The sequence below is a fragment of the Ammodytes marinus genome, assembly GCF_949987685.1.
Source record: "Ammodytes marinus genome assembly, chromosome: 5".
NCBI classification, from domain to species: Eukaryota; Metazoa; Chordata; class Actinopteri; order Uranoscopiformes; family Ammodytidae; genus Ammodytes; species Ammodytes marinus.
In genome coordinates, this window is record NC_137234.1 from 24,703,796 (window position 1) to 24,716,350 (window position 12,555).

Here is a 12,555-nt window from a genome sequence, read left to right on the forward strand (position 1 = left end):
TTTTCAGAAAAACAAAAACGCCTACAATCACCCTAAAGTGTTTATTACAGGCTGACTTTTTCCTGCGGTGCAAAATGTGGCCCTTCAAAACAAAGGTTAACATTTGCATTCTGTAGTTAGGTGTCTGACATATATTATACACTTCTAATAATATGGAACAATATTTGGTTTGAGGCCGGATTTGGTGCCCCACTGGATGTAGAGGTCTAGCCTCCGTTATAGTGGAAACCCCTCAGCTGAACATTGGCCCTCCTGACTGGACTCTGGCTTTGCTCTCACAGGGGAGGCTTACATAAGACTGAACAAGCTGACTGAGGCCGGACACTGGTACAGAGAGTCCCTGAGAGCCAAGCCGGACCACATACCTGCACACCTCACCTATGGCAAACTCCTGGCTTTGACGGTAAGACTTCCATGTTTATGTCATCCTCATTGGTTATATACCTTTAAGGCGATAGACTATTAAAACAATTACAAATTACAATTAGAAATCTTAACAAGCAAGCCTTTATCAATAGGTGAAATCCAGTGTCACACATTAGTGGATGTTACATGTTAGGTAGGGAGAATGCTAATCAATCATGTATGCTCAAGTTGTTTAGAAATCTTTAAATTAATATGCAAATTTGGAAATATCTACACAATAATGCGAACATTTGCATATTTTCACAGACTAAAAATCCAGATGTTGATAAAAGCCAGAGTTGAAAACTTTATTTCTGCCTATCCGGTGTCTCTAACTGGGAGTTCTTTGTCCGAAGTCTGCCTTGCTGACTTCTACATGTCCGACTTAACCTTGTCTAACTTCTTCTCTTTTTTTTTTTAAAACTACTTCTCGTTCTGTGCAGGTATTCCGTCTCCGTTTTATTTTCTTACTTTCTTTTTACTGCACCCTCTTTCATCTCTCTGGCTTTTATCAGTTCTCTCCAGCTCTTTACTGGTGGTCGTAATGTTCTCCTGAGGTCTCTACAGTTAATCAATAGTGTGTGGATGGGAGAGAGGGAGAAGATTGGAAGAGGGTGTACTTTGAGAGAAGGTTGTGTTTCTCAACAAGCGCCTGTCTGTCAGCCTGGGGAGTGTTTTTTGATTAAAAGAATTGTCTCTATTGGCTGACCTTTCTGGGTCCATGTAACCTTCTAAGTCTTCAAAAGGAACTCAAAAAAAGGCTTTTGCAACTTTGAATGGAAAGCGAAACAAATCTCAAGCATTTGGCATGTTTGTAAGGTCGCTCTGCTGGATGGAGAATTGAACTCTACTGAACACTGTAAAGAGAGAAGTCTTTACATCTGCCTCGCATTTACCAGGACAGCAGAGGAAAAATATCCTCTCAGGGTCACACACAGCTGACCTGCGTTTCAATAAGCAAAGAAAAATGGCGTCTCTATGTGGAGGGAGTCTCAGGGGCAGGAGCAGTTTCCGCCGTCTTTACGAGGTAGGCGGTCATGTGCTCGGGTCATTAAGTCATCCCCTTACAGATCGCAGCTAGATAAGCGTTTTATTTGGAGTTTCGATCCGACCGAGGGGAGCAGTTAGAGCCAGAAAGGACTTTCAGAAGAGAAATAAACAAATTAGAAAGAAGAGTTGTGCCGAAGGTCAAAAGAAGGGCGGAGGCTTGTCCTCTTCAGCGCACACCCCATCTCGCCCACAGTCTGGGCCCTGATGAAAGGAAGTAAATGTGTTCATAAAGCCTGCAGCGCCGGGATCTGGATTTCAACAAAAAAGCCTTGAGTCTTCCAGGCCCTGTCCCTTCTCATTTCCCCATACGGAAATAGAGTCGTTTTCAACTTCTTTTCATGTGTAATAGTCTTTCCCAAAACTATGAATTTTTGTGTTTCACAACCGATATATGTTGAGGACTTTGACTTGCACATCATTTACCTTAACCTCTTGGAAAACCAAAGTTTCCCACCAGGTTTTTACAATTTGTTGTATCGCTGCTTTATATTTAGGCCCTGAAAGAAATCGTTTAACATTTTGGGAAATAGGGAAAAGTTTATTTAAGCTGGTTGGCACATGGTCTTGAAACAGCTCGGTCCAGGAAAATCCACCTACCGGCATCGTTACAGCTCAGAAAATCAACATATTGTGTCACAGTTGTTTTATCCAAACAACAACAAAAGAACAAGTGAAAAGGTCATGCCATGGTTGAACACTGGCAATGTGCTGGACTACTCCTTGGCCAGGAACGTCTGGCACCACAACACGCAAAGGAATATTCTTTGAAGTATAGTTTGTCATTCTGGGAAATACGCATATACAGTATATGCTTTCTTTCGTTACTCTGTTAGGCCTATTTTTGTTACATTTGAGGGAGCCAGGCTCGCTTTATAATCTTCTCGTTAAAAGGTGCTGCGAGGAACTTTTAAACATTTCTGAAACAATCAAATGTTTCCATAGATGATCATAAATTGCATGTAGCAGCAAACGAGACCATTGGTGCAAAGAATGCTATTTTTATATAGTTTTTCTTAATGCCTTTGTCGTGGGTACGGTCACCCAGGAACAACAGCTGGCGCTTTTGTCCAAAGGGGGTGCAAGAATCAACACAAACGGAAAGTTCCTCGGAGCACCTTTAACTCTAGGCAAAAAAGCAAAATTTCCAACTTTTCTATTGAATATTGTTCATTCTTACAATCTTCACAATAGCTCATTACATGTCTAAATAAATTGGGTTCCAGCTCCACGCTAGTTTTAATTTGACATGTGTCAGTACGGAGGCTGAAAAAAAGTTAGTTCAGCTGACACCAAAGATAAAAAGCCCCACGTTAAAATGACACAAATGTCTCTCTGTACAAAAACCACTGGACCTCAAAGATGATCTGAAACCCAACTGTCAGTGAGGACGGGCTGGGGAAACAGTAACAAGTCTTTAGAGGTCAGTGTTTAAACTTGGTGTAGTGGACAGAGGGAAGGATCCAGCGGGCTGTGAAGAGAAACTCATTTCATTAAAGAAAGTGTTATTGATTTTGAAGGAAAGGGCGCTCAAACTTAGAAGGATGAACGGCTGTAAATCTTTTGAGCCTGTAAAGTTTAGAGCCTCTTTATCCTTGAGAAGTAATTGAAAGGAAGAAGAGATTAAAGGTGTACTCAGCGATTTTCTGGAGAATACTTCTTATCGAAATTTAGTTTTTGTCAAAATCAGTGAATATCTCCTCACACACCTGTCCTACCTGTCCAGTGTTAATACACAGCCTAGGTTCTGTAAACAGGCATGTTGCTAGCTATGGCGGAACCCTTTTTTTTGTTTACATACCCTTTGTTTACTTACCTGTTTACAGAGACTAGGCTGTGTATTAAAACCTTTTTAATTTTATTTCAGTGCACACATCACTGATTTTGACAAAAATCATTATCCAGATTTGCTGACCCCACCTTTTAATTTAAATGTGTAGATTTGTATCAGGGACCTCAAGTTAGAGGAACCATGTGTTGCTGTTGTTGCTGTGGCCTCTTTGCCTGGTGACAACAGCATTTAAGCATGATTAAAACCAGTGCAGGAAGTTGACTTGCCTACCGGCCCCCGCCTCTGTAACCCCCTGCCTCCATACTTATTGTAGCAGGGCTGTGAGTGATGAAGACACTTTGGATTGTGTCAGGGGCTCTTGAGGTTCAGATCCCTGTGGGAGAGGTGAAGAGAGGGAGAGATAAGGTTTGGCAACAGGGTCAGAGCAGGGTGAGAGGAGGACCTCCTTCATGCTTGCAATATTGGTTCCAGTCATCCACTTGTCATTTCCTTTGCTAATACAAGGCAGGCTTAATTCCTTAATCACCACACAGTTTACAGTGCAGCTTCTCTGATGCTATCAGGAGACTTTAAGGGTGTGAGGCACGCACCAATAAGCTCAGCATGTGTGGGACAAAAAGGCAGGATACTGTATCCACACAATGAGCTCAGTTTGGTTTAAACTCTGGATAACATTTTGTTATTGACTTCCTATATACATTTAGTGTTTCCTGCCCCCTGCCCAAGCCAGTTGCTTCAATGTGCTTTAAAATGTCCAGCAGGGAGCCGGCTGTGGGTTATCAAGCAAACAACTAGAGATGCATTTCTATTCTGAAGTTCTGACACTTGACCAAGGAAAAAATGTGTTTTCCTACAACATCCCATCGTCACAACCAAATACTGTAGCCCACACAACTCCACCATCTGCTGTACTATATGTTGAGTGCTAAATCATTTTAGCATGCTAACATATTAAGTAAGATGCTTCTTGAAAATGTTAAATATTGTAGCTGCTGACAGAATGTCACATGATTGTCATTGTAAGCATGTTAGCAGGCTGAGGATAGCATTTTAGCTCAAACCACCGCTGTGCAGAAGTGCAGCATAACAGAGCTGCTAGCATGGCTGTAGTCTCCACTATACCTTTACTGGCGCCTTTAAGACCTGACCAGACTTAACCTGATGGGTCCTGACAAAATAAATACCCAACCCAAGATCCTGAACCTACATTGTTGCTTCATTTAATGTTTGCTTCACGTTTGTTCTCTTTCCATGCTTGTGCAACACATTGGCTTGACTCTCTTTCCCTCTTCCCACTGGGCAATGTATATCTTGTTGCAACACACTACACATATGGACGCAGAAGATTGGCACAATCAAAGGGAGAGAGAAATCATTTGGATAAACTGCATTTGTCAATAACCAAACCTGATCTGTATGCAGCGAAGGTTGGGTAGCAAATACCTTCCCTAAACAAAAGGATGTTTCACAATAGTTTCTCTTCATTGTTGATGATACCCTACTGTCTATGATAAACAGTGGAGTAGTTTTCAAAAGGGTTGGGTTGGAAAAACTGTAATGATTTCGACTTTGCAGAAAAAACAACAACAAGAAAATTGAACATCAGTGCTGGTTGGATTTCATGAATATTCATAGCCAAACTCAGGTGAGCAAAATGTGTTGTAATCCTAAAATTGAAGAAAACTTTCCAGAGTAAGGGGTAATTTAATAAGTAATATATCCAAGAAGTGTTACAAACTGTCTCTCTGCGGATTAATAATAACTGTGCTAGGGTTTCTTTAAAGACAAGTTATGGGAAATCAGCACTGTTTTACTTCTGTGAGTTCCTAGCGCCTTACTACCATATAGCTTACTCTGGGCATGGTATCCATCAATATCCTTAGACGTGTCATAATCTTCCATCAACTCACAACTGCAACTCATTTCAGTGTGTGAAAGCTTAATTCTGAGGTTTAACAAACAGACGTGGGCCTCTGTTATTATAAAACCAGCTGGCAGCTAACGTACACATTCCTACATCTGCGTATACGAATATAAAAATACACAGAGATTATGCTTTTTCAGACTGGAACTGTGATCCCCACTTGGACACCATCGTCTTTATTAAACATATACTTAGCGCTGGCTAGGTTTTTCTCCAGCTTCAAGGGGAACCCCACTCTAAAATATTTACATTTAGAAAATTATGTATTTGTTGAATTTGCCGCTCACTGAAAGTGTATACGCTTGACTAAGTATACAGTCATTAATACTGCACTGTACTGATTGGATTTGAGCCCATCCTACTATTTGACTAAACCGAAGTAATTTGCTGCATTTCACGCCAAGTTCACATACATTGTTTTTCCTGGCTTATACAAGCATTATTTATTGCTCCTTCATTTTCTCAAATATTTGTAGAGTCGGTAAGACTCCACCTTAACAATAACAGACATTGATGAATGCCTTATTAATGCTAAAACATCAGCGTATGTAGATACAGAGTGAACATAGTTAATTGTTGATCAGATGGCATCTGGTTCCCCACTGAGAGCAGGGATGTGTCACAGTCCCAGCTGGCACTTCCATTGGCCAGCTGCTCTGTTCTGTCTGAGCTGTGATTGGTTGCTTGTCACCGTCTGAAGGAGCTGAGGGAGCTCTTGAGGTCCACAGGGCTTCAGTGATCCTTCACCTCATCATGCTACGCTCGCCCTCACAGTATGGATTCTTTCATGCCTCTTAAAGCTGGAGAAAACGTTGTACACGCAGTTCAGTCTGTGTGCCATGCACCTGTGTGTGTGTGTGTGTGTGTGTGTGTGTGTGTGTGTGTGTGTGTGTGTGTGTGTGTGTGTGTGTGTGTGTGTGTGTGTGTGTGTGTGTGTGTGTGTGTGTGTGTGTTTATTTGAACCTAAAGATCCCTATAGATACTGTATATGATGACGCTCATCATTTCTCTCTCTCTTTCTATGTCTCTCCTCTCCTTTCCACATCTTCCTGCTGTATTTCCATCCAGTACTCTCTGCCTTGTTTCACAGCAGTGGGGCCACACACACCGGCGATCTGCGGTCGGCTCTGAAAGTGTTATTTGCACAGATAAAAGTGTGTAATGAATGCCGTGTCTGCATCCGCTGTGCCAAGCATGACAATGTGTACTTTACCGGGACGACACATGAGCTTGAAAGAATAACAACTCTCGGCCCCATGTGTTTCATGTCTATTTATTAAGATTTATTGTTAAAGTAGGCCTGCGGTTTTGGAGAGGGACATTAGTTACACACAAAGGTATTTTGGCCCTTGTAGCCCGAGTGTGGTGTTTTTATAAGGAGTAGTTTTGTGGAGCAGTTGAAACAATAATGACACTGTGTGTGCAATCCGTCTCTCGCAGGGGCAGAAAACAGAAGCGGAGAGGTACTTCCTGAAGGCCATCCAACTGGATCCCACAAAAGGCAACTGTTACATGCATTATGGTAAGCATAGATTAATTTCTATTTACTTTTAATATGACCTTATTCTTATATCCTCAAATATTTATTCTGGAAATTTAACGCACTCATGCTGCACTACTGCGCACAAAGGCAGGAACTCACACTATTTTGGAAGGTTGATTGGGACAACAGTGTTGGCTGACCCCTTCATCTCCTCCTCCTATCAGCCACAGTGTCAGTCTGTACGTGGTTAGTGGAGCATCGTAAGAAGAGAGGATGATTTCCTCCGATTGTTCACGGTGGTTTGTTGGAAATTTGGAACGTGACAACTTCAGCGTCTCTCGATCTTTGTTTCCATTCGACTCACACATGAAATTGCAGCGTAACCTCTGGAATTGTATTACTGTCATAGTAATATAAGATTGGGTTAAAATAAGCAGACAAGTTAATGACTTCCTTCCTTGGAAAGTCTCTTAAAACCGTGTCTGCCTGAAACAGCATGTTATGATGGATTCCTGTGTCAGCCCGCTATCACTCCGCCAGCTTATTATGTGACATTTAAAAGGATCGATACACCAGGTAGATTTCTTCCTCTAAGTACTGTGGGTCTATGTTGTCACCTCTGAAGGTTAGGAACTGTGTTTGAGATAGGATGAACTGTATTGACTGAGTGTCACTAAAGTGGCAAAGAACATGATTTAGATGGACATGCGATTGATAAATGATTAAAGTTGATTTCCTATTGGCTCAGACACCGACCGTCAATGTTACAGTACCATGTTCTGAAAGAGCTGGGTGCTAGTAGATTCCTGTGTTGACGGTTCAGCACAAAAGCAAACACAATGGCGTTGTTTACTGCTTGTTATTCATAATTGAGTATGTTTGTTTTTGATATGTAATGAATGGAAATGGCCACCCAATCCCCAAATATTTACTTTCACACTGTCCTGGAAGTGGCTACATTCTGTGTGCAGAACTGGATCTTCTAATAGTCCCTCCCTTAAAAGTCATGGTGTTACAGTACATGATGAACTGGAATAACAGTATCAAAGTCTACATACACAGAAAACCTTTGTAACATTTTGAAAAATGAAGCCGGACACTGGCTTTTATTGATGCAAGGACTGTCTTACCTTTTTCTATTACTCATAGATTAGCTTTGATATATCATAAACCCACCCCCATAACTGCGGAGGTTTTTCGTAACCTGGAGCTTTTTTACTCTCATTCTCTGAGGTCTCACATCTGTCTCTCACCTCAGGCCTGTACTCACGGCTTCAGTTTCATGCGCAGTTATTAAGGAAAATATGCCTATAGGTTCAAATGGTGGTTTAGCATCCTGGTACAGTGGTGGGGCTAACCAAAGTCAACACCGTATTAATTCCTCTCCAAACCTGGCACTTACCAAAGGGGTCCACCCTCGGTTCGCGGCCTTGTCAAGGCTTCCGCGATCCCATCTAATTCAATGGGTCCACCGAGGTTGAGTGTAAACCCAGATGCCCCCCCTTTAATAAGTCACAAACCTCCTGCTAGAAACAGATCTATCAAGGCTGGCTAATGTGAACAAATAGGTCTGAGAGATGGCCAAACAGTGATTGTATGAATCACTCATATCTAGTGTTTCAGCGTATTATTTCAGGGGCAGATCAGGCTATCCCCACTACAAGGGCCAAAGGCAACACTTGCAGACAGTGTATCCCTCTGTGCTTTCTGTGGGGATCCCTCAGCGTATTAACAGCGGTGCGGCTGTGCTCTCCCGTCCCGCCAGGTCAGTTTTTGTTGGAAGAGTCGCGGCTGCTGGAAGCGGCGGAGATGGCGGAGAAAGCCGCGCGCCTCGACAGCGGCGAGTTTGATGTGGTCTTCAGCGCGGCTCATATGCTCAGGTGAGTGTTGGATTGGATTTTTTTATTTCTCTATTACTTTAATATTTTATTTGATGATTTCCATGCAAAAAAGACACTGAATATATTTCATCCTTTGTGGGATGAGATGGGTGGGCCACAGTTTTTTTTTTTTTTTTTCCGTGGCTGAACAGAAAGGAGGCTGTGTATGAGAGAGAGGGAGGTTTACTGTCTGCATGGTTTATCCAGGGGCTTACACTACTCCTCAGCCAGTGTGATTTACTTGGCTGTCTTTTGTAATCCTCTTCTCTGGCTGCAGTGCCAGCCCAGAGCTGCTGGATTGTCTTAGCGTGCTGTGCAGCTATGTGTCTTCATAGGCTCTCTCTCTCTCACACACTCTCTCCATACCTCTCTCACACTTTCTCTCTCTCTCTCTCTGTCTCTTTCTCCCTTTCGCTCTCCTTATCTCTCTCTCACTCTTTCCAATCCTCTCTCACACTTTCTCTCTCTCACACACTTTCTCTCTCTCACACTTTCTCTCTCTCTCTCTCTCTCTCTCTCTCTCTCTCTCTCTCTCTCTCTCTCTCTCTTTCTCTCTCTCTCTGCCGGGCCCTGGCTCATACTTGAAAGTCTGCTTCCAAATCAGTGCTTGGTTCAGTTGATGAGCCCGAGCGGCAAAGCTTTTGCAGCCCACAAGCTGTTATGTTTCTGAACACAAGCCACGAGTGGAAATTTTTCTAAATACAGTCATGCGCGAACGTACAGTATTCTGCCCCGTTGACCGATTAAATCTACACAAATATACAGTTTAGCCCAGTTTATAGATTTCCTTCTTTCAACGCATCAAGGGTAGCTCGGGGCTTTTTGAAATTACAGATGTCTGCTGAAAGGAAATGGTTATCTTTAAAGGAATAGGTTCACATTTTTGGGAAATATGTTTATTCTCTTGCTTGCCAAACGTTTGGTGATAAAATCGAATCACTCCCATGAAGCCGCAGTCGCCAGCTGGTTAGCTTAGCTAGCTTAAAGACTGGAAGCAGGGGGGGGGGGGGGGGAATGCTAGCCTCGCCGACCAGCATCTCCAATGCGCACCTATTAGAACTTTTTACCTTGATACATGACTCCAGGAAAGTACTGCACCCAGCCAAGAAATAGTCCAGCACATAAGCCGCCTTTAAGTCATTCAGAGAGTGATTGCAAACTAAGTAGTCAGAAAAACTATTCACCTCAGCCTCCTAGCTGTAACTCCAAGTTGGAGAGATCAGGAGTCTCTGATTGAGACAACATTGTCCACAAAAAAAAATAATTATAAAAGAGGTGTCAACAAACCTTTAGCCAAATGGCTGAATGGCAACCATAGCAGTTACATCTAAATAAAATCCAGTATTATGCCAATACAATCAACTCAGCTAATTCAAAAGGGGGCTATACACTGTTTATTAGCATTTAGTTGTTGGCGAGATGCTCCAGATTTGTAACACAGCAAAGCAAAGCAAATTTAGCCTCATAAATGGTGGTATAATTGGAATATTACATGAACACTTATTATTACATGAACCCTTATAACTGATTAGTGAGCTTTGGAGGTGCTAGTATGTGGATCGTTTTACCTTCGGACGGAGCCAAGTGGCTGTTTCCAGTCTTTTTGCCGAGCTAAGCTATCTGGCTGCTGGCTGTAGCTTCATATTTAGTTTACTTTTCATTAAACGCTTGGCAAGGGCTTCCTAGAATGTCTTAAGTATTCTATTAAATCTATTAAGCAATGTCTGGAACCATCAGTGTTTGGTAAAGCTGCTGCTGCTGCTTTTCCCCTAGGAGTACAGCATGGCTACACAGTTCTCATGAAGGTTTTTTTTTGTACCCAGCTGCATTATGCATAGCTCTTCCCCCATGCACCAGTCACATCTAGTACGATCTTCAACACCAACAGCTTTCAGAATGGAGAGAGCCTCTTCCAGGGTCCAGACCCCTGGCAGTTAAAGAGAGCTTCAAGCAGAGCTCGGGCTGAACTCTTCTCCGCCCGCTTGGCATGGGGTCTCAATGCTCCACAGCTCGCACTCTCTTTATGTGTTTGTCTTGGACGCAGACGTGGAAAGGCCCTCGGTTGGTGGGCACACAAGTGGATCCACGCGGGGGGAAGGGAAGAGATTCAAAGGAGGGGCAGACGCTCTCGGATGTCTAAATGTCTTTTTATTGCTCTCTCGGGCACTTTTTTGGACCATTTTGCTTCCAAACTAATAATTTCCTTTAGCCTTGCGTGCATTTGGGACTTAAAGAGGAAGGTTAGCGGCGAGACTATTGGGGCTGTTCTTGTACTTCCTTCCCTTGAACATCTCTGTGAAAGCAACAAAAAAAAATCCCACTGCGCTCTATAGATATTCACAGCCAGCCAGGGGGAATCTCATCTCTAAAAGAGCACACTCAAGCAGGTTATGCACTCATAGTCACATCCAAACCGCATGTCTTATACAATATTATAACATATCATATTTGTAATATTACTGTGTAAAGTGTATTACCAGCATGTCATGATATCAGGCATGTAAATTTGCGCTGTCCTAATTGCTAAAAAGAGTATTAATTGGAATAAATTGATAACCCCAATAATGTCTTTAAAAGGTTATTCTATAGGTAATGTATACTGCATACATAGCCCTACCCGTGCGAGTATAGTATTCAGTAGCATTCTGTCAGATCTCAATCTAAAAGAATGTAATTCCGTGCTTGAGGCATTTTGTTTGTTTATTTGTTTATTCAGCCATTGCTATCCAACAATGCCACGCCCATAGGCCAATTTGTTGGTGCTGGGATTTTTGCTAAAATATGTTGATTAGTGGTTGAGTTGCTGATTGGCAAAAGGGCAGGAATGTTTTTCATTCATTTGCAGTCCAGTTTCCATCCTTCTCCTTCTCTTTATCCCTGTACTCATAGCCCCAAACTGACTGTTCCTCTGGTTTTTAAACCCAGGCAGCGGTTTACATACTTGGCCTCCATTGTCTTCTGCACTTTCACTACCCACAATCCAACAGTCCCAGGAGGTCCTGATTCCCCAATGGCCATGGTGTGGCAGCTCTCCAGATCTTCTCAGATAATTTGTTTATAAACGTGATAATGATTATTATAGAATTAGATTCCTGAGTTTATCTTTCTCAGAAGCTTGTTCTCTCTAAATATTATGCTGGCAAACAAACGTATGCTTGTGGTCTAAACCCACATTTAAAATCTCAGGACAAATTCAGCAACCAAAGTCGCTGTCTGGATAGCCTCTGGAATGTAATATGCTTCTTTTCAAACTGAGCTGGAAAAATTCTGTTGACCTAAAACAGTAAACAGCAGAAGCATGTTCTTCTGTCTATCTGACATACATAAGTGGATAACATGTAGGTTATCTTCTTTAAGATCAAAATGATGTTTTTCAGTCATGTTAGGAGGACTGTAGGGATTACAATGTTGGTTTGGTGAACCACTTTGGTCACAGACTGAAATATCAGAACAAGTATCTGTAAGATTATGACGAAATGTACTGTGGACATTTATGGTTCCCAAAGGCAAGGCAAGGCAAGGCAAGTTTATTTATAAAGCACATTTCGGACACAAAGCCATTCAAGGTGCTTTACAGATGCAAAAACAAAAAGACATCAAGAATAGAGCACACATAAAAAAAAATACATAAAAAAAGCGAATGAGAAACATGAATATAAATAAAACATAAAATAATTTAAAAATTTAAAAAGAATAAAAATGTAAAATTACAGGTTAAAACGGAAACAGTAAAGTCTTCAGACCTGATTTAAAAGAGCCGAGTGTTGAAGCGGACCTCAAGTCCCGTGGAAGTTTATTCCAGAGCTTTGGTGCATTAAAACTGAAGGCTGACTCTCCCTGTCTAGTCCTTACTCTGGGGACTGTCAGTAGCCCAGTGTCAGAGGATAAATCCTACTGACTTTGGTGATCATTTTGAGTTTTCTGAGTTGATGCTGACGTGAGCATTTAGCTCATAGAACCGTGTACAGCCTCCCAGAGCTGCTAGAATTGCTGTGGACTTTTTTTTCCCTCACCTATCCTAATG

The 12,555-nt window shown here is 42.1% G+C and overlaps 1 protein-coding gene across 2 annotated transcripts in view; it reads left to right on the forward strand.

The window, feature by feature from the left end:
- Nucleotides 1–12,555, forward strand: part of tmtc2b (transmembrane O-mannosyltransferase targeting cadherins 2b) — a 94,572-nt gene that overhangs the window by 71,659 nt on the left and 10,358 nt on the right. For both annotated transcript variants that reach the window (XM_080028013.1, XM_080028014.1), the window contains exons 8-10: nucleotides 282–403; nucleotides 6,609–6,690; nucleotides 8,417–8,531. In XM_080028013.1, coding sequence (XP_079884139.1) covers nucleotides 282–403; nucleotides 6,609–6,690; nucleotides 8,417–8,531 — 319 coding nt within the window. The remainder of the gene's footprint in view (nucleotides 1–281; nucleotides 404–6,608; nucleotides 6,691–8,416; nucleotides 8,532–12,555) is intronic.